Source organism: Phoca vitulina, unplaced genomic scaffold (assembly GCF_004348235.1).
Source record: "Phoca vitulina isolate PV1807 unplaced genomic scaffold, GSC_HSeal_1.0 scaffold40, whole genome shotgun sequence".
In the NCBI taxonomy this organism is placed as follows: domain Eukaryota; kingdom Metazoa; phylum Chordata; class Mammalia; order Carnivora; family Phocidae; genus Phoca; species Phoca vitulina.
In genome coordinates this window covers 18,796,864-18,817,996 of record NW_022589743.1, presented here as the reverse complement: position 1 = coordinate 18,817,996, position 21,133 = coordinate 18,796,864, and the positions used below count along the sequence as shown (strand labels likewise).

At 43.5% G+C, this 21,133-nt stretch overlaps 1 protein-coding gene across 1 annotated transcript in view; it reads right to left on the bottom strand.

Moving 5' to 3' along the window:
- The window catches only part of MYO1D (myosin ID), a 354,208-nt gene that overhangs the window by 147,337 nt on the left and 185,738 nt on the right, over positions 1-21,133 (bottom strand). The window contains exons 16-20 of the mRNA XM_032429253.1: positions 15,460-15,542; positions 13,454-13,581; positions 12,562-12,785; positions 6,623-6,767; positions 5,987-6,091 (exon numbers count right to left, since the gene is read on the bottom strand). Of these exons, the coding sequence (XP_032285144.1) occupies positions 5,987-6,091; positions 6,623-6,767; positions 12,562-12,785; positions 13,454-13,581; positions 15,460-15,542 (685 nt within the window). The remainder of the gene's footprint in view (positions 1-5,986; positions 6,092-6,622; positions 6,768-12,561; positions 12,786-13,453; positions 13,582-15,459; positions 15,543-21,133) is intronic.

Sequence of the window (21,133 nt, the reverse complement as noted above, 5' to 3'; positions counted from 1 at the left end):
GTTTCTATTTCATTGATTTCTGCTCTGATCTTTATTATTTCTCTTCTCCTGCTGGGTTTAGGCTTTATTTGCTGTTCTTTCTCCAGCTCCTTTAGGTGCAGGGTTCGGTTGTGTACTTGAGACCTTTCTTGTTTCTTGAGAAAGGCTTGTATTGCTATATACTTTCCTCTTAGGACTGCCTTTGCTGCATCCCAAAGATTTTGAATAGTTGTGTTTTCATTTTCATTGGTTTCCACGAATTTTTTAAATTCTTCTTTAATTTCCTGGTTGACCCATTCATTCTTCAGTAGGATGCTCTTTAGCCTCCACATATTTGAGTTCTTTCTGACTTTCCTCTTGTGATTGAGTTCTAGTTTCAAAGCATTGTGGTCTGAAAATAGGCAGGGAACGATCCCAATCTTTTGGTACTGGTTGAGACCTGATTTATGACCTAGGATGTGATCGATTCTGGAGAACGTTCCATGGGCACTAGAGAAGAATGTGTATTCTGTTCCTTTGGGATGGAATGTTCTGAATATGTCTGTGAAGTCCATTTGGTCCAGTGTGTCATTTAAAGTCTTTATTTCCTTGTTAATCTTTTGCTTAGACGATCTGTCCATTTCAGTGAGGGGGGTGTTAAAGTCCCCCACTATTATTGTATTGTTGTCGATGTGTTTCTTTGCTTTTGTTATTAATTGCCTTATATAATTGGCTGCTCCCATGTTAGGGGCATAGATATTTACAATTGTTAGATCTTCTTGTTGGATAGACCCTTTAAGTAGGATATAGTGTCCTTCCTCATCTCTTATTACAGTCTTTGGTTTAAAATCTAATCATTTGGTCTTCTATCTCACTGTAAGGATTGCCACCCCAGCTTTCTTTTGGTGTCCATTAGCATGGTAAATGGTTTTCCACCCCCTCACTTTAAATCTGGGGGTGTCTTTGGGTCTAAAACGAGTCTCTTGCAGACAGCATATCGATGGGTCTTGTTTTTTAATCCAATCTGATAGCCTGTGTCTTTTGATTGGGGCATTTAGCCCATTTACATTCAGGGTAACTATTGAAAGATAGGAATTTAGTGCCATTGTATTATTGCCTGTAAGGTGACTGTTACTGTATATTGTCTGTGTTCCTTTCTGGTCTATGTTGCTTTTAGGCTCTCTCTTTGCTTAGAAGACCCCTTTCAAGATTTCTTGTAGGGCTGGTTCGTGTTTGCAAATTCCTTTAGTTTTTGTTTGTCCTGGAACCTTTTTATCTCTCCTTCAATTTTCAATGACAGCCTAGCTGGATATAGTATTCTCGGCTGCATATTTTTCTCATTTAGTGCTCTGAATATGTCCTGCCAGTCCTTTCTGGCCTGCCAGGTCTCTGTGGATAGGTCTGTTGCCAATCTAATGTTTCTACCATTGTAGGTTACAGATCTCTTCTCCCGAGCTGCTTTCAGGATTTTCTCTTTGTCTCTGAGACTCGTAAGTTTTACTATTAGATGTCGGGGTGTTGACCTATTTTTTTTGATTTTGAGAGGGGTTCTCTGTGCTTCCTGGATTTTGATGCCTGTTTCCTTCCCCAAATTAGGGAAGTTCTCTGCTATAATTTGCTCCAGTATACCTTCTGCCCCTCTCTGTCTTTCTTCTTCTTCTGGGATCCCAATTATTCTAATGTTGTTTTGTCTTATGGTATCGTTTATCTCTCGAATTCTGCCCTCGTGATCCAGTAGTTGTTTATCTCTCTTTTCCTCAGCTTCTTTATTTTCCATCATTTGGTCTTCTATCTCACTGATTCTCTCTTTTGCCTCATTTATCCTAGCAGTTAGCACCCCCATATTTGATTGCACCTCATTAATAGCCTTTTTGATTTCTACTTGGTTCGATTTTAGTTCTTTTACTTCTCCAGAAAGGGTTTCTCTAATAACTTCCATGCTTTTTTCAAGCCCAGCTAGTATCTTTAAAGTGATGATTCTGAACTCTAGATCTGACATCGTACTAATGTCCGTATTGAGTAGGTCCCTGGCAGTCGGTACTACCTCTTGTTCTTTTTGTTGAGGTGATTTTTTCCGTCTTGTCATTTTGTGCAGAGGAGAATAGATTAATGAGAGAACAAAATGCTAGCAGGGTAACAACGTCCCCAGAAAATATACTCTAAACAAATCAGAAAAGACCTGAAGCAGTGGGAAAAGAAAGGGAAAGAGAAAAAAGAAAAAGAAAGAAAAAAAAAAGAAAAAGAAAAAGAAAAAGATAAAGATAAAAACAAACAAAAACAGAACAAAACAAAACAAAACAAAAACAGAATGTGATCAAATATGATCAGGCTGGTTTATAGATCAGTGCCACACACTAGATTTTGGTTGTATTTTGGTCTGTTAAAAGAAAGTGCCTCCCAAAATTTTAAAGAAAGAAAAACTTATATATGTACAAAAATAAGGGTTGATATGATGAAGGGATGGAATATGACTGTAAAGATGGAAATTATAAAAAATTTTATAAAAGGAATTGATAAGTTGTTTGAAAAAAGAGAGAAGAGGATTTTAAAAAAAAGAAAAAGAAAAAAAAGGGAGAGAATGTGATTAGGCAGGGGAGTAGAAAAAAACCATACACTAGAGATTTAGAGTATAGTTTGATCTGTTAGAAGAAACTATCTCAAAATTTTAAAGAGAGAACAACTTATATATATATGCCAAATATAAGGGTAACTACTATGAAGGGATAGAATATGACTCTAAAAATGAAAAATAAAAATGTTTTTTAAAAAAGGGATTGATAAGATGTTGGTTGAAAAAGGGAAAAAGAAAAATTCAAAAAAAAAAAGAAAAAAGAAAAAAGACAGTTAAAAAAAATAATTAACTTTGAAAGACTAAAGAATCATGGTAAAAAAGCTATGAATTCTATGTGCAGTATTCCCCTAGCGCTGGAGTTCTGCCGTTCTCATTATCGGTAAACTTGGTCTTGGCTGGCTGTTCTCCCTGATCTTCTGGGGGAGGGGCCTGTTGCCGTGGTTCCCAAGTGTCTTTCTATCTGGCACCGCGCCTTTCTATCTGGCACCCGACCCCGGGTGGAGTCTCCAAATCCAGCAGATCCCTGCGGTGCGCTCCCGCGCCTCTCCTCCCGGGGGAGGAAGGTGAGTCTCCCCGGATCTGCCGCTTGTTGGGTCCCTGCTGGAGGAGCAGTGGCCCGACTGTGCCGCAGATCACAGTTTATGGCAACCCCGAGCTGAGAGCCCGCGCCTGGGCTCCGTCTCTGCAGCCGGCTTCCCTGCTCTGATACCTGGGAGCTCTGCCGCCCTCAGGCACCCCCGGTCTTTCTGTGACCCCGAGGGTCCTGAGACCACACTGTCCCACGAGGGTTCCACCCCCTACTTAGCCACCGGAGTGACGTCCCTCAGCGGAGCAGACTTCTAAAAGTTCCGATTTTGTGCTCCGCGGCTCTATCACTTGCCAGAAGCGGCCGACGGAGGCCCCTCCCCCGCCGTCTATCCTCCCGAATATCGCCTCGGATTCACTTCTCCGCACGTCCTACCTTCCAGGAAGTGGTCGCTTTTCTGTTCAGAGAGTTGTTGCTATTCTTTTCTTCGATCTCCTGTTCAGTTTGTAGGTGTTCAGAATGGTTTGATCCCTATCCAGCTGAATTCCTGAGAGGAGACGAAATCCAGGTCTCCTACTCCTCCGCCATCTTGCTCCGCCCCCCTGCAACGTCTAAACTGCTTTTAATCTCATCAAGTATGTTAAAAAAAATCTCAGAAGCTGTGTTTTCCATCTCTATCCATAACATATGCCATATGCATAACAATTTTTTTAATGACCTTGTCTTTTAATTCTATAATCTACGTCAGTCCTGGATCATTTTGAATGACTGACTTTTCTTCTCATTTTAAGTTAGAGTCTCTTGCTGTTTTGTAGGCCTGGTAATTTTGGATCCAATGTCACACATTCTGAATCTTATCTTTTGGGTGTTGGTGAGTTTGTATTCTTAGGAATAGTTTTGAGCTTTGTTCTGGGACACTGTTAGGTTACTTGGAAATAGTCTGATTCTTTTGGGTCATGTTTTTAGGATTTGTTGGGTGGGATTAGGGCAGTGTTTAGTCAAGGGCTAATTCCTCCCCATGACCAAGGCCAAGATTCCTGTCCATACTCTACCCGGTATCCCATGAATCACGAGGTCTTCCAATGGCTGGTGGGAGCAGGGACTATCTGCAACCCTTTGTGAGTACTGGCCATTGTTGCCGCCTACCCTTTGGGGTGGTTCTTGCTCTAGCCTTGGGTAGTTTCCTCACACGCACATGCTGAGCAGTGCTCAGGCGAATACGTGCTGTGGACCCCCTGAAGCTATCTAGAGGTCCCTCTGCGCAGCTCGCTCTTCTCTGGCACGCTACTCTGCAAACTCTACCTGCCCAGGTGTTTCCCAGCTCAGCTCTCGTTTCCGTAAGGGAGACCACTAAGCTCCACTGGGCTCCTCCACTCATGCCACAGACTAGAAAGTTTCTCAAGGAGGGAAACCAGCTGACTGTAGGGCTCACTTGTCTGTTTCTCATATCTTGATGTGCAGTGACTGAAAACCATTATTTCATAGATTTTGTTCTTATAGTTTTTTTTTAACATATATCCTCTTTTTGTTCATTTTATAGATATACTGTATTCTACTGTGCACAAACACATTTATTAATCTCATCATATATTAGTGCATATCTTTTTCCAGTTTTTTGGCCATTACAATGTACAAAACTGTATCTTTGGATGTATGTGTGAATATATCATAGGATAAATCCTGAGTTGTGGAATTCCTAGATTAAGTGGTCTGGGCATTTAAAATTTTGATAGCTATTGCCAAACTATTCACTCAGAAGGACTGTATCTTATCAATAGCGTTTCCTTAAATTCGTGCAAACACTGGTTATCAACATCTTAAAGTTTGCCAAATTTACAGTTGAAAAATAATACTTCATTATTTTGATCTGAATAATACTGTGATTGTGTACTCTTTCAAGATTTGAAACAAAACAACTCAAGTCACCCACACCTGGGCTTTTGTTATGAGGTAATTCTTTGATCATTTTCTTCATTCCTCCTTTGGATACTGGCATATTTATGTCAATATTTCTTCTGGGGTCAATCTAGGAAATATATATATTTTTTAAGATTTATGTATTTATCTTAGAGAGAGAGAGAGACAGAGCGCAGGAGCAGGGGGTGCAGAGGGACAGGGAGAGAGACAATCCCAAGCAGACTCCCTACTGAGTGTAGAGCCCAATGCGGGGCTTGATCCCAGGACCCTGAGATCATGACCTGAGCCAAAATCAAGAGTCAGATGCTTAACCAACTGAGCCACCCAGGCATCCCAGAAATATTTTTCTTAAATTCACCCATTTCATTAATATTTTGAAATTTATTTGCCTAATTTTTGTAAAATGCTTTTTTAAAATTAATTATTGCGATTTCCTCTCTATTTTGTGAAAAGAAGTATTTTAAAGTTTTGAAAAGCCAACCATGTCCCCTGCCTTCCCCTCTCCAACTTCCATACTTCACTTGCCCCGTGGACATTATCTGAAGGCAAATAAGAGTCCTCACACACATCTTGCCTCAGATAAACAACTAGATTCACAGCATGTATAACTCGCCCTCCCCCGCCACCCAAATGCTCTGTCTTCCCTTTTCTAGACTATGTTCTTCCTCCCTCCCTCCCCACCTTTAAAGTTGTAATCAAACCCGTGTAAGAGGTATGAAATGACCATGAACTACAAGGTAGACCAGTACCTGCTGTGAAAGACACGCATGCAGTAAAGTACCAACCCTGGATCACAGGGAGGTTCCCCCTAAAACCAAAAATCTCCACACCCTACCCTTGAAGCCGTAGTCACCTCAGCCACTGCACCCCTGCCCCAGCACAGGCAGGGGGCGCTTGGTGACGGTAGAGCTGGGACTGTAGCTACTGTCATGTTTTACTGCAGTCACAGCTATGGTAAGGTCCTCTGAATCCATCCTTTTCCTCCCCGGGGGCTCTGCCCCAGCCTGCCTCACCTTACGGACATGACAGGAAAAGAGGATGTTCATGTATTTGTCCTTCCGCTTCAGTTCGTTTGCAACGGGGACAAAAGTGCCTGAGGTCTGAGGTGTGTCTGGCTTCTGAAAAAAAAAGGAAACATGATGAAATGAGTCTGCTTAGCATTTTGGATGAAAAGGCAATTTTTCAGTGGCCTGGCTTTATAACCCTGCTCAGACAGTCTCACACACATACTTTTATCTCCCATCCCAGATGGTGGGCTGCTGCAGGGGTGTTATGCCACCAAAGGGCCTATAAAATTTGTAAAATGCGGAATGGGAGGGAAGATGAAATGTAGCTCTGGGAATAATTAATATAAAGGTGGTAATTAAAAATAGCTGCTGATTTATGCAAGGGAAGGTTCAAATGCTCAAAAATTAGGTTTGGAGTATGTCTACTACATATGGTGCAGAGTGACAGACAGCCCTTTGTAAAGCAAGGGAAACATCGAACATTGCACAGTGAGAAGCAAAAAAATCTTTTAGTTTAGTATCGCCCAAAGAAGTTTAGTTTCTGTAGGTGTCTCATTCTTTCCACAAAGTTGTGGAGAAAAATTCTTCCTTTTCTTTGTAAAGGGAGCAGGAGTGGATTCCACTTTGTTCTCCTGCACGTACCGAAGCAAGATAGTTGCCCTCCCAGGCTCTCTGGAGCCCAAGGTCAGCCCTTTGACCTTTCAGCATTTCCATGGCTGCAACCTTGGCCCTGACCTGGGGCAGGTCGGAAGCGGGCAGGCTCTTGATGAGCTGGGATGCTCTCCATCTGTAAGTGAATAAATGAATTGTATTAGGATTTAGAAACCCAATCCCATTCGTGACCCCAAGTAACTGGGCTGCCATTAAGCAGAATTTAAACCAAAGTACTTGCATGCTATCCTAAAAAAAGAAAGGTCTCTAAAATATACACAGAACTTGTTAAAATACACATAGTTTTTTAGACAAAGTTTTTTTAATCTTTTTTTTTTTAAAGATTTTATTTATTTATTTGACAGAGAGAGACAGCGAGAGAGGGAGCACAAGCAGGGGGAGTGGGAGAGGGAGAAGCAGTCCTCCTGCTGAGCAGGGAGCCCGATGCGGGGACTCGATCCCAGAACCCTGGGATCATGACCTGAGCTGAAGGCAGACGCTTAATGACTGAGCCACCCAGGCGCCCCCAAAGATTTTTGTATAACTTGCTTTGTCATTTGTGTGTTTTGAAAACAACTAGAACTTCATGATACATGGGTTTTTCTCATAACATTTATTTATTTATTTATTTATTTTTTAAAGATTTTATTTATTTATTTGAGACAGAATGAGAGAGAGAGAGAGAGCACATGAGAGGGGGGAGGGTCAGAGGGAGAAGCAGGCTCCCCGCCAAGCAGGGAGCCCGATGCGGGACTCGATCCAGGGACTCCAGGATCATGACCTGAGCCGAAGGCAGTCGCTTAACCAACTGAGCCACCCAGGTGCCCTCTCATAACATTTATAGTCAGGGCACAGAAAGTCCTTTCTTCATCCAACACTGAGGCACTCACTGAGCATTTCTAGGCACTTACTAAACTCCAGATGCTGTTTTAGGCAGTGGAGGCCCAGCAGTGGACAAATGGATCTAGGTCCTTTCTGCTAGGTGCTTACCTTCTAGAAGCAGGGACAGACAACAAACCAACCAGTATGTGTGATGTGCTCAGTGCTATGGAGAAAATCAGGCAAGGAAAGGACAGGAGTGCGGTGGCAGGCAGGAACAGGGGGTGGGTGTTATTTATACAGGGAGGTCTGGGGGGGGCACCACTGATCAGGATATAGGAGCAGAAACCTTCAGGAAGTGAGGGAGGTGCACAGATATTTGAGCAAGAGTGTCCTCGCCAGGAAGAGAGCAGAGCAGTGCACGGGCTCTAAAGTGTGCGCTTGCTGGGTGGGTTGGAGGACCAGGGAGGAGCCTGGTGGGGCTGCAGCAGGAGGGGCGTGGGGGAGGGGCACAGGAGGAGAGGCCAGATGGGGACCCAGGGACAGATCCGCAGACCCACAGAGTCCACTGTAAGGACTCTGGCCTTTCCTCTGGATGAGACCAGACGCCACTGGGAGGTTGTGAACAAGGAAGGGACGTGACCTGACTCCTGATCTACAGGAGCTTTCCGATTGCCGCATGGAGGAGACTGAAGCGGGGAGGAGGCTATTTCCGTGACACATGCGGGAGAGGTCGGTGACTGGGATCGGGCAGGGAGTGGTGGAGGCAGAGACAGGTGCTGGCCCTGGATGCGTTTTGAAGGACACGCCAGTAGATTTGCTGATGAACTAGACACGGGAGCAAGAGAATAAGGGGGAACGTAAAGACAATCCCAAGACTGTTGGGTCCAAGTAAATGAAAGCATACACTAAAAAGAATCTATTCCTGATGGAGAAAAGCAAGCACACGGCTTTTATTCTGTGAGGGCCGTCCTAGCCTTCCCTGCACTCATGTCCTCCTTTCTGCCACAGGAGCCTGAAGCAGGGGCTGGAAACAAACCCAGAACTTCTTTACAGCAGATGCACTCGTCAAGGCCAGTGGTTCTCTAGTGATCTTCCACGGAGCATGAGGTGAGACACACCTAACACGGAGAGGTGGTGCTCTCTCCCCTCAGCACGCACCCAGAATGTGAGACTGCTTCCATCTAAGATTTTCCTGAGATGTATTCTGGCTTAAGACGGTGACTTGAGCCTCAAGTTTTGTTTTTCTCTCTGAAATTCCCACTGAAATAACCAAATAAATATACAAAGAAGGAAAAGCTCTGTAGCAGCCCTAGAGAACTGGAACAATGTCGGTGAACTGCAAGACGGGAAGTCTTTCTTGGAGATTCGAAGTAGACTGGACCACGCCGCCAGAGGAGTGGCCACTTGGTGGAAGGAGAGGAACCCCTCTGGCAGAAATGGCCCGGAGAGTGCTTGGGCCCGAGGCAGCTGGAGCTGGTGGCAGGGATCTCTCCGCACAAAGAATGCCTGCCCATGGTGAGATGGGGACCCCCGCTGTGGGGGAGAGCATCAGAAGTCAGAGGTAGCAGGATACAAAACCAACAGCCATGGAAATAGGAAAGGCTCAGCAGGAGAAATTCTCCTCTCTGCCTTCTGTGGCCAACTGACACTGCAATGGGACAGACTGTCCTAAGGTCATTCCAGAAGACGCTGGAAGAATGACAGGGTGGAAGCAGTTGGTGGTCACCGTCAAGGTCACTGGGGACAGGCACATACATCCCACAACACTAAGTGGCTTGGTGAGCAACTGCCCCAATTAGTCCTTGGGTCTCAAATTATATTCCCCGGGAGTGGGGGAGGCAGTCTTTGCTGTCTGCTGGTCTGTTTTCAGCCCAGGTGCCCAGTCCGTCTGTCCCTTCTTTACTGCCCACCATGGCCCAGGACAAGGTCCGTACCTGACTGACTCCAGACTACAGGGGCACACAGGGCATCTGGGACCTGACCTATATAACCACAGAGAGAGCCACACAGGCTTCTGACCCTGCTCAAGAAAACCACCATCTATAAACGCCTGTAGCCCCCAACACCATTTTTATGGCGGCATAAAAATCACCAGCCTCGACAACATGAAAAGGGGGACAAAGATGAGCATGAGGAAGGCTCCCAGCCTTCCCAGAATGGAAAAGAATTACTGGGAGGAATAGGAGCGAGCTTAACCATGATTAACGTTGAGATTTTAGAAAAACCAAAAAACCCAAAAAAACAAAAGCCCACAATCACAGTGGAGTCCTTTAGTGCACTTCTCTCAGTAGTCCACAGATCAAAAAAGTGAAGAATAAATTAAGTAGGATACAGTGACTATATCGGGGGTTGGTAAACCACAGTCTGTGCCAAATTCAGCCCATGGCCTGGTTTTGTGCTGCTCACGAGCTAAGAAGGTTTTTACATGTTTGACAAAACCAGAGCAAAACAAAGCAAAGTATGTGACAAAGACCATATATAGCCCATAAAGCCTATGATATTTACTACCGGGCCCTTAACAGAAAAAGTTTGCCTTTGGATGAGATTAACACAACTGGCAGGATTCATTCAGAGTGCGTGTGCGCATGTGTGTGTATGCACACGTGCGTGCAAAGTCAGCAAGCGGAGCAGATGCATTATTTTCAAAATGCTCGTACACCTGAAGCCCTGAGAAGGCTGGACTGTCTTCCCATCTTCTTATCTGTCACCATATCCCTGGAACCCAGGCCAGTGCCCACAACACAGCTAGCCTTGCAGGAATATGTGCTGAATGAATAAACTGAATTTTGCAAAAATTCATCAATTCTAGGCCATCTATGAAACCATCAAAATCTAAAAAGAAGACTATACAGGCCACAGTGCAATACAAACAAAATCAGTAATTCCTTGTGGCCATTAAAAGTACTACACGGAGGGGCGCCTGGGTGGCTCAGTCGGTTAAGCGTCTGCCTTCGGCTCAGGTCATGATCCCAGGGTCCTGGGATTGAGCCCCACATGGGGCACCCTGCTCGGCAGGGGAGCCTGCTTCTCCCTCTCCCAGTCCCCCTGCTTGTGTTCCTGCTCTCGTTGTGTCTTTGTCAAATAAATAAATAAAATCTTTAAAAAAAAAAAAAGTACCACATGGATCTTTCCTTATTGTCATGGACAGGTCTCCAAAACATTTTCAAGTCATCCTATAAGCCTGCATGTCTAAAAAAGAGAGGAAGAAGAGCCCAAATGATATGTGACTGGTGACTGTGCATGCATACACATTCTTACTGTGACCCAACATTTCTACAGTGTTTATTACGTGTCAGGTACAATCTGAAATGCTTTACATATATATTTACTCATAATCTTTCCAACAACCCTATGAGCAGGTACTACTGTTACGGCCCTTCTACAGATACGGTAACTGAGGCTCAAAGAGATTATCTAATGTGCCCAAGGTTACACAACCAGGCAGCAGCAGAGACAGAATATAAACCCAGGCTCCAGGATCTGTGTTCTTAACCACTATACCATGCTGTCTCTTACACGTGGGCGTGTGCTTGAAAATGCACAGACACAGACACAGAAGGATACAAACTGTTAATGAGTGATTATCTCAGGGCAAGGAAATAAAACGGGGGAGATAAGAGGAGGTGTGGAGGATTTCAATTTTATATCTCATATATTTCTATATTATTTCACTTTACAAAAAACCACAATAAGCATGTGTATTCATGCATAGCTTAATTACTTTTTAAATTAAGTCAAAATTCAGGTTACAGATGATAACATTCATGAAAAACACTTACCTGTGCATTAAAAAAGGCTGCCAGGATTTACAACGAATATTTATAGTATTAGATCTGAAAACTGAGGTAATTTTGCTTTCAGTAATTCCTTACTGAGCTTTTCTTTTTATGAGATATCATTTCTTTTGTTTTTACAAAAAGCAAATGGGGTATATATTAAAGAATTTTCTTCCTATGCATTTTTATTTATCTTTTGATATCTGCCACCAATTATACAGAGCTAACTCTAAAGGAAGATAAAATCTGATTTAGCACAGAATTATAAATTAGTTCTTTTACATTCAGTATGCCAATTATTTCATAGTGTTCTTTGTGGAATACCACACTGCCAAATGGCCACATTTGAGAACTCTTAGCTTCGTTTATGTGACTGGATGGCTGTGTCTAAGACACAGCTAAATGTATCTGGTGCACACCCACAACAAACAAGCACAAATAATGAGGGATAAGGGGCTGTGAATAACTACAAACTCAGATTCAAGTTAGTTTATAAAAAATGAGATCAGCTGGAAAGATACCAGATTTTACATGGGTGTTTATTTATTTATGTTAAAAAAAAAAAAGCCTGCTCTAAAACAATTGTTTTCCCTCTCACACTTTAAAATCATCTGGGGGGCGCCTGGGTGGCACAGTCGGTTAAGCATCCAACTCTTGGTTTCGGCTTCAGGTCGTGATCTAGGGGTCATAAGATCGAGCCCTGTGCGGGGCTTTGCCCTCAGTGTGGAGTCCGCTTGAGAATCTCTCCCTCTCCCTCTGCCCCTCCTGCTTGTGCTGTCTCTCTCTCTCAAATAAATAAATCTTTAAAAAAAAATCACCTGGGAAACGTTAGAAAGGACTTTTGTTTGGGCCCCACTCCCGGGTTCCGTTAAACAGGACTTTGCGGAGGCAGGACGTGGGCGTTGGTATGTCTCATAAACTCTTTGGTAGGTTTCATAACCAGGATAGAGAAGTGCTGCCCTGAAAGGATTAACACACTTTCCAGTTTGAGTTACGTGTGGTGATTTTAATACGTAGTTATTATTTGCTGATAAAAGAGACGGCAGGCTAACAGCTTGTCCTAACCGTGGAGTGATTCGGGCTTTGTGGCGCACCGCTGTCCGCCGCCGCAGGAAGAGTAAATGCACGGTCCCACGTGTTAATAAGTAAAGTCCCACTGTTCTGAGACATAAACAGATGCCCCTTGAGAGTGAAATCTACAGACCTGAAGACCTGAGGTAAAAGCCGTAGAGGCAAACAGCTGAGCCGATGTCACCGCCTCAGATCTGGGGCTTATACATTACGTGTGCTCCCATAAACAGATGCGGCTCATGCCAACAGGCTCTTCCTTACCTATCAAAAATGGCCTGTAAGGCCTCCTCGAAACGGCGGAGAACTTTAGGTGGGGTTGGCCACTTCACGTGCTTGCCGTAGTCCTTCATGGTCTTGATGCCGTGGAAGCGTCTGGCAACCTCATGAATGTACGATTTCACTTTGTAACGCCGGTAATACCTGATAATGGTCAGAGCTGCCTTGGTTCTCTTGTAGCGCATGCGGGCCAGCGCGCCTCGCCACACCTTCACAATAGAGAAAGAAAAGGACAAGTGTTGTTGGCTGAGTCAGTGGCATATGACTTTGCAATTGTATAAGATCCTCTGCTTAGAAACTACCAACGGGGGGGGGGGGGGGGGGGGGGGGGGGAACTGCGTGTTGTCCACAAAATCAGGCAGAGACAAAGCACGTTGATTCTGCCTGCCACCAACAGATGGCGCCAGGAGTCATGCTGTCATTCGCCTCAGCGGTCGAGCTGTTCTGGTGTGCACGGGGCTGTGTGCTGACTCGGAAGCAGAGTCCTGTTTTAACTTCATGGTCATGAAGAGAAGAAAGCCAAAATGCACATGTCTCTGCAGAAATATCTGAAGGATGTGGAAAGGAAGCAAGATGAGGCAGAACCAAGAGCCATCAACATCTACAGTTCTCGAATGAAACCTGGCTTTACACAGATTACACCACTGGTCACCACTGCACCGTCACGTTGGATTCACAAACGGACTTATACACAGCCTGTGCAGCCCCTCTCCCCAGGAGCTAGGTAAATTTCCCCCAAACTTAGATGTAATCCTGGGGAAAGGGAAAAACAGATGACTGATAGCGTATGAATCTTTGTTTACATTTTTTCAGTGCTCAGAAATCAGTCAGACAATATATAAACGTCTCCGTGCATGGTAAAGTCAGAGATACTTACTTCTACTTTTCCTTCGGGATCCTTTGCCCAGATTCCTGTACTTCTCAATCTCTCAAGTAAAAAGAAATTTGGTATAATCTTCACTTCATTCTTGGATCTTCCCCTGTACGTGTCCTCCACCCCCACAACTTACTCTTACTTCTACAATATTTCCAGCATAAACCCCTTTCTCTTCCTTTCTGCTACTAAAATCTCCAAGACCCCAAACTACTCGCACTGCTTTCTTCAACAAACTCCTTGGACGCACCACCGTCGTGTTCCGGTTGATATTTACTTCGGCTACTTAGATAACCAGTCCAATTCTCAGGTTGTTGGTATTCAGCTCCCTCCCTGTCTCTGGCCTCCCGAGACCGAGATTTTCCACCTCTAGTTCAAAGCCCACAGTATGGGGGCTCCAGACTCCCTCGGGTTTCTTGTATTTCCTCTTAAATCTCCACCCGTGTCACCAATTTCTCAGAAAAACTGGTGCAATGCCTCTTTTATCCCGTCATTTTAGGGTTTCTTTAAGCAGACTCCTAAACTGGTATCACGGGCTTGTGATGTGCTCCTTTTTTCAACCTGCTGCACCACAAGGATAGATCTGTTTGCATGGGACACATGAGGAGGTCACCAAGGGACCGCAAAGGGGAACTAATGAGTCAAGGAAAACCTTGATATGTAAGGGAAACGTGTGACATGTGAGCAGTTTGCGATGGGAACCTAGTGCTCACATATAAACAGAATATATAAAGACCGTGAGGCAATGAAAACTTGTTTCTGATGTGGCGTCCGTAGAGCAACCCTTTTTAGCCAAAATGGCTCTCTTCCCCGTCGCCAAATCCATCATGCAGATGGCTCTGTTACGCCTCCACCCAAGTGCTAAAATAAAGGTCCCCTCTTTAGCATCTTGAAAAAACCCAAAGAATACAATTACAGGGTGAAAGTCTGTGATTCAATTTCTTAAACAAAACACATTTGTAAAGTTTCATACTGTTTGTTTTCTTTTTTTTTTTGAAGAGAAAGGAAATTAAGACTCCCTGGAGCCACACCTGTATAGAAAATCAATCCTTAATTTTCAAGGAGTGTTCACAGAATTTCTCATTAAAATGTTTTTGGTTTAATTCTTCAGTAATTTGGGGAAAAAAAGCATTTCATAAGTAAGGGCTTCTAAAGGAGCAGGTTTTTATGTTTAACATTTCTTTTTTTTTTTTAAGATTTATTCATTTATTTGAGAGAGAGAGTGTGCATGCATGCATGACCTGAGCTGAAATCAAGAGTTGGACGCTTAACTGACTGAGCCACCCAGGTGCCCCTGTATGGGCAGATTTTTTTTTTGCCTCAGTCATGTGTCCAAGTGTTCCAGAAACTTTTTGTTTTAAAGATTTATTTATCTATCTGAGAGAGAGAGAGCATGCAGGAGCACACGAGAGCGGGAGGGAGAGGGAGAATCTCAAGCAGACTGAGTGCAGAGCCCAGTGTGGGGCTTGATCTCATGACCCCGAGATCATGACCTGAGCCAAAATCAAGAGTTGGACACTTAACCGACTAAACCACTCAAACACCCCTGGAAACTCTTTAATGAATGCGAGCCATTCTTTCTCAGCCTACTAACTGCCCCCAAACAGTTTTGGACTGGGTATTGTTTTATTCTTCCATCTATCATATGGACTAGATGTCCATTATGTATATGCTTTATCTGGTCTCTCCATTGCTCAAGAGGAATGAAAAGAGAGCTGGGGCTTTAGGTGGCTGCTATCAAGCTCCCTCCTTAATAGGTGTCTTACAGTCTTCTGGCTTGGTTGAGGACAGATATTTTTTCCATGTCTTGAGGAGCTTTTTCTTGATTCGGCTCTAATATTATTCCTAGCAGATGCTTCCCCTATTTCTTGCCCACTTATTGACATATCAGAGGCAGGAAAGATGGTAAGCCTTCTTGACTCTTCTTGCCTGAGGGAAAATGTTTTCTTGATGGAAGAAAGGGTTCCCAGTAGAGGTGTGGGCTCTTCCAGGCCTTCCCCTGGACATACCTTTATACTTGATGCCAACACCATCAAAAGCAATGAGACGTCTCAGAATTCCCTCCTTGTACGTCTCCATGTTCCATTCTTTTCTTTGAAGAATATATTGATTTTTTTAGCACCTTTGTTCAATTTGGTCCAATTTTTCTTTTTCTGGGTGACACTTCTCAGTTTATGGTATGAAGTTGGGATTTTTCTTTTTTTTGGTTTCAGGGTTCATGGGTTCTTTGTCATTTTTACATTTTTGTTAATTTCAGCAAATTTGGGGGAAAGGAATTTCTGTGAGCTTGCAGTTACATTATCAGCTTTGTCAGACGTCCCTTAGGCTTTAATTTTTTAACATCAGAGAAAAAGTAGCATTGAAAAACTACAGAGGAAAATGCATGCAAGAAATTATTCATGTATTTTTCCTTATAATCTAAGCATATTTGGTTTAAACAGATATGCTCCCATGAGTTGGTGAATCTGTGTAGGGGAGGATTGTTGTTGATTTTTCCACCAAGGGTCTGCAGGTTGGAATTTAAGGTATAAGACCGATTTTTCCACTTCCCTCTTTGTTTAAAGCAGCTTAAACTGTTGGGTTTTTCGAGAGTCATATAAAGCGTCTGTCTGTGGAGGACTTTGCCTGATGATGGGGTGTCAGAAAACAGAGAATTAAATGTTATATTCAATAGCAAAATAAAACAGTATTTTAATATTAACATTAAAGAGGAACCAACCAGATATTATGTTTTAGGATATGATGCAAGAGAGTGGATGCTGAAGACTGAAGGCAACACAATGAGATCTGGGAGGGAAAGTTAAGCAGGAGCCATAAAGCAGAGGGTAGACTGACAGAGGAAAGGCCCTGCAAGTCGTTTCTTAGGAAGAAGAAAGAACGGAGGCCAACAGAGAGGCTGACTCAGAGGGAACAGCCGAGCTACAAAAAGAGACCATCAGAGAGCAGTGTGCACACCCTTCCTATTGAGTGAGTCCAATTTCTCTCTTGTGTACCTTTACCCCTGTAGTCAGTTCTGCCAGTACAGTGGCCAGAGTGATCCTTTTAAGGCCAAAATCAGCTCACGTTACTTCTCTGCTTCAAACTTTGCCACCGCTCTCATCTCCCTGAGTAACAGCCAGAACCCCCGCACTAACCTACAAAGGCCCACGTTCTCTGGGGCAGTCACCTCCCCTGCTCACTCCAGCTACCTTCTGGACTCCAGGCTGCTCCCTCTGCCTGGAATGATCTCCCGCCGGATATCACATGGCCAACTTCTTCACTCTCTCTCTGCGTCCTTGCTCAGTGGTCCCCTTCCCAATGAGACTGGCCCTGACCATCCCCTTTAAAATTCAACTTGTTTCCATCTTCCCCACCTGGCACTCTCCGTGCTCCTTACCATGCTCTAGCTTTATTCCTGCCTCTAGCACTTGATACTACAACGCAGCATGTAACTCACACGCTACTGCATTGTTTACGCTCTCCTCTGGCGGCATTTCAGCTCCAGCAGGCCAAGGGCTCTTTGTCTCTTTTACTCACTGATGGAAACTCCACCGTCTAGAACAATGCCAAGGACATAGCAGCCACTTGAACGTATCTGCTGAATGAGTGAACGTTTTCACCTTCATCTTCCAAGCCCGATACTGAATCTTTCATTTTGGCTGTCATGTTTTCCATTTTCAAGACTCATCCTTGTTCTCCAAATTCCATTCCTTTCCTTTCCTTTCCTTTCCCTTTCCCTATCCCTTTGCCTTTCCTTCCTTCCTTCGATTTTATTTATTTATTTGAGAAAGAGAGAGCATGAGTAGGGAGGGCAGAGGGATCGGCAGAAGGAGTGGGAGAGGGAGAAGCAGACTCCCCGCTGAGCATGGAGCCCAATGCAGGACTCAATCCCAGGACCCCGAGATCATGACCTGAGCTGAAGTCAGATGCTTTATTGACTAAGCCACCCAGGCGCCCCCAAATATTTCTTTTAAAAGCACACTGCTCTTAACAAAAGCAACATCTCATCCTTCCTCTCTGATGAATCATGGTTTTACTTTTTACAATGCTCCCTGCGTTGTATGTTACTTCTAAATCCCCTCTTCTCCCGTTTGTCTTGGTCTCAGCCTTTTGTGCTAGAGGCCTTCCTCAAATCTGGGATCCTTGGCCATCTATTACTGAATGCCACTTGAAAGCTCTGTGTATGTGTTTTAGGAATGGGGGGGCTTCATTACATAGGGTAATTAGGTGGGGACCATCTGTGGGGCGCCCCAGGATGTCAGTGTTCTTCCTCTTTGCTCCCAGAACTCTGAGCAGAAGGGCATTGGGGGGAATCTTTAGTATCCAGACTTTCACTTCCTCTCCTTGGGTTCAGTATGATGTCTGATCCCTCTCCTCCATGGTGCCTGGAAGCCCAGAGCTTCTCTGGTTGTGTTTCTTCAGAGTAAGCTTCTTGTCTTCTACCAGAATGAGACTGAGGCAGTCACCTGGCTTTGTGGGGTCTGGGAGGAGACCTGTGTTTTGCTCTTTATACAGACTGTCAAGCAACCTCCTTCAGCTCTCCCCCTCATCCCTACCTACATAGGTGCCTGGTCCTTCCCATTCCTGAAAGTTCTACAGCCCTGTGGTTGGGCAAACTGGCTTGCCTGTCTGCCTGCTCTGCAGGCACTTAGATATCAGCTTTCTCCACCTGCTTGGGGGACTAACCACACATCCACTTATTTCGAAAATTACGTTGATGCCTCTTGTCTGCTGTTTGCTCCTATGGTTCTATTTGTCCTTGTGGGTTTCTCCCGTTTTTATCCCTTACTGCTCATTTAGGGGTTTTGAGAGGGAGTGGCTATAAACACAATCTGTCATGTTTAACCAGATGTTTTTATAATGCCATCTTAATTCTACCATGTTTTCCTCTGGTGCATACTTCCTAAGTGGTCAGGCATTTCAAAGCAACATCTGGCTGTCATTAAAGTACAAGATTCATTTTGCAAAAGATGTCGGATTCTAGGTTACGCTCTATTAAGAAGTAGGTCAATTACGTATCTTCAGCTTAGTCTCAGAAAGAAATACAGGTCAGCTTTCCTTCTTTGTTTCTAGTTCTCTGTGTTTTGTTCTTTCTGTTTTTGTTATCTAAGTCATCATGGGGGTTGGCCCTTTCAGTCTGTTCTTCAACAGTTCCCTGGTGCTCTGAATTGGATGTTCCACCACCAGAACCCTTCAAAATTTCAGCTTGCCAGGCCCTCCATGCCTAGGGACAACTTCTGGGAGAAGCATCTTTCCTGTTTCTAAACTTAAATTCCCCAGATAGTTATTCTGGCAGAGTTCTGACAGTTTCTGGCTGTTAAGGAGTTGTGGTAGATAAGAATTTATTGAGGTAACACGTTGAACTCTGAACTATAAAATCCGTAAGATCTATCCACATACCCCATCGAATGACAGTAGTCCCCTCCTTATCCATGGTTTTGCTTTCTGTGTTTTCAGTTACCCACAGTCAACCATGGTCTGGAAGCAGATGATCCTCTTGAGGTATGGTCAGAAAGTCAATGGTAGCCTAATGCTACATCATGGCACCTACGTCATTCAGCTTACTTCATCTCATCACATGGGCATTTTATCCCCCATCATGTAGGCATTTTATTCATCACAAGAAGAAGGGTGTGTACAGCACAGTAAAATATTTTGAAAGAGAGTCCACATTCACATAACTTTTATAATAAATTGTTATAATTGTTCTATTATTAGTTATGGTTGTTGATCTCTTACTGTGACTCTTTTTATAAATTAAACACAGTATGTATAGGGTTCAGTACCATCTGTGGTTTCAGGCATCAGCTGGGGGTCCTGAAATGTATCCCCTGTGGATAAGGCGGGGGGACTACTGTAGAATATGATGGCTGCATCCCATTTGGGATATTTCATGATTGATTAATGAAGGTTTGGCTTCTTCTAGGGGTTACTTTAAAGAAAGACTCAAAGACAGTAAAATCTTCCCAAGTAATTCCTCTTCATCTCAAATATTTCTATGAGGGGTAAGATGAATAAAGACCTGAAGTACTATTTATAAACTGCCAGTACAATGTTTTTGCCAGAATAGCAGGTTAATATGTGACAAGAAGAAAATCAGACTGAGTGGATGTGATTTGTAGGTTCTTAGCATATATATATAGACACAAAATTCCTCAGTTTTGTAGATAAATTATAGCATCTTGAGGACCTGAGGGGGAATTAAGAAAGAAGGAAATAACCAAATCTTTAGTCAGTAAACAAATGTAAAACCAGTAAAATAAAGAGACCAAAAAAACAAAAACAAAAAAACCCCAAACCAAAAAAACCCCAAAGAAAGGGGTGAGTCTACAATAGCCAAACTGTGGAAAGAGTCAAGATGTCCATTGACAGATGAATGGATAAAGAAGATGTGGTATATATATACAATGGAATATTATGCAGCCATCAAAAGGAATGAGATCTTGCCATTTGCAACGACGTGGATAGAACTGGAGGGTGTTATGCTGAGCGAAATAAGTCAAACAGAGAAAGACATGTATGATATGACCTCACTGATATGAGGAATTCTTAATCTCAGGAAACAAACTGAGGGTTGCTGGAGTGGTGGGGGGTGGGAGGGATGGGGTGATAGACATTGGGGAGGGTATGTGCTATGGTGAGCGCTGTGAAGTGTGCAAGACTGTTGAATCACAGATCTGTACCTCTGAAACAAATAATGCAATATATGTTAAAAAAAAAAAAGAAAGGTGTGAGTCTAATCATTATAAGCTATCCTGATGAACTTAATTAAGTATGTACAGGGTGGTGTATGCCCGGTGGAGTGTACTTTATCATCCCTGAGCTGTTTTACCTTGGTCTGATAGACTACCCTGCAGAGTCAGTGGAGTTGTGAACCTTCACTGAGGACTCGTACATTTTACATAAGGCTTTGCCCACAGTGGGTCTGGCTACAGGTAGCCTAGCAGTTCTTCAGGGTACACAACTGTGGCCTGTTAATCATTTCTTTACTATGATGATTCCACAATCTGACAGCCTGCTTGTAACTGTAACTTCAAGAAGCAATTAAATCTCTTGGTGAATTATTGTCAGAAGACTGGCTGAATATTAACTCGATCAAAGCCCAAAAGGTGATTATTTTGAAGACAATTAAAAATAAAATTACTCCATCTAACAGGTTAAGTAATTCTGATGAGCCTTTCAGGATTCAGCCTTGTTCAAAGGTAAACACTGTCTGGCGCTATACTGAAGTGATTGCTCTCTTTGCTTTGGTTTTGTTTTCTTGAAAGAGGACGTAAAAATCGGTAACTCACCTTCAAAATCTCTGAGGTCAAGGCTATCTCAAAACTGCTTTTTGACACAGAACCATAGGGTTTTGGTCAAGTATGTGGGCATGGGAGCAGATCCAATGAGGCGTCTTAGGCATGTTCCAGCTTTGTCTGAAGACGTGTACTGCCTTTTCCACCCCCAAATCTACCTCCGTCTAATACTGAGGGGGCTCACCTCCTGGTCAGGTTACAAGTTGGGCTTTTACCTTGTATAACAAATGCCCTGATTTTTCTTCCTTTGTGTCTAACATCTAAAACATGCATAACTCCTTAAAAAAATAACCCAGTACACCTTTGCTTTCAGATGCTTGCAAATGATCTCAATTTTGAATGGTTCTCTAGATCATGCAAAGTTCAGATAATAATTCATATTTGAAAGGACCTGCCAAAGGTAACA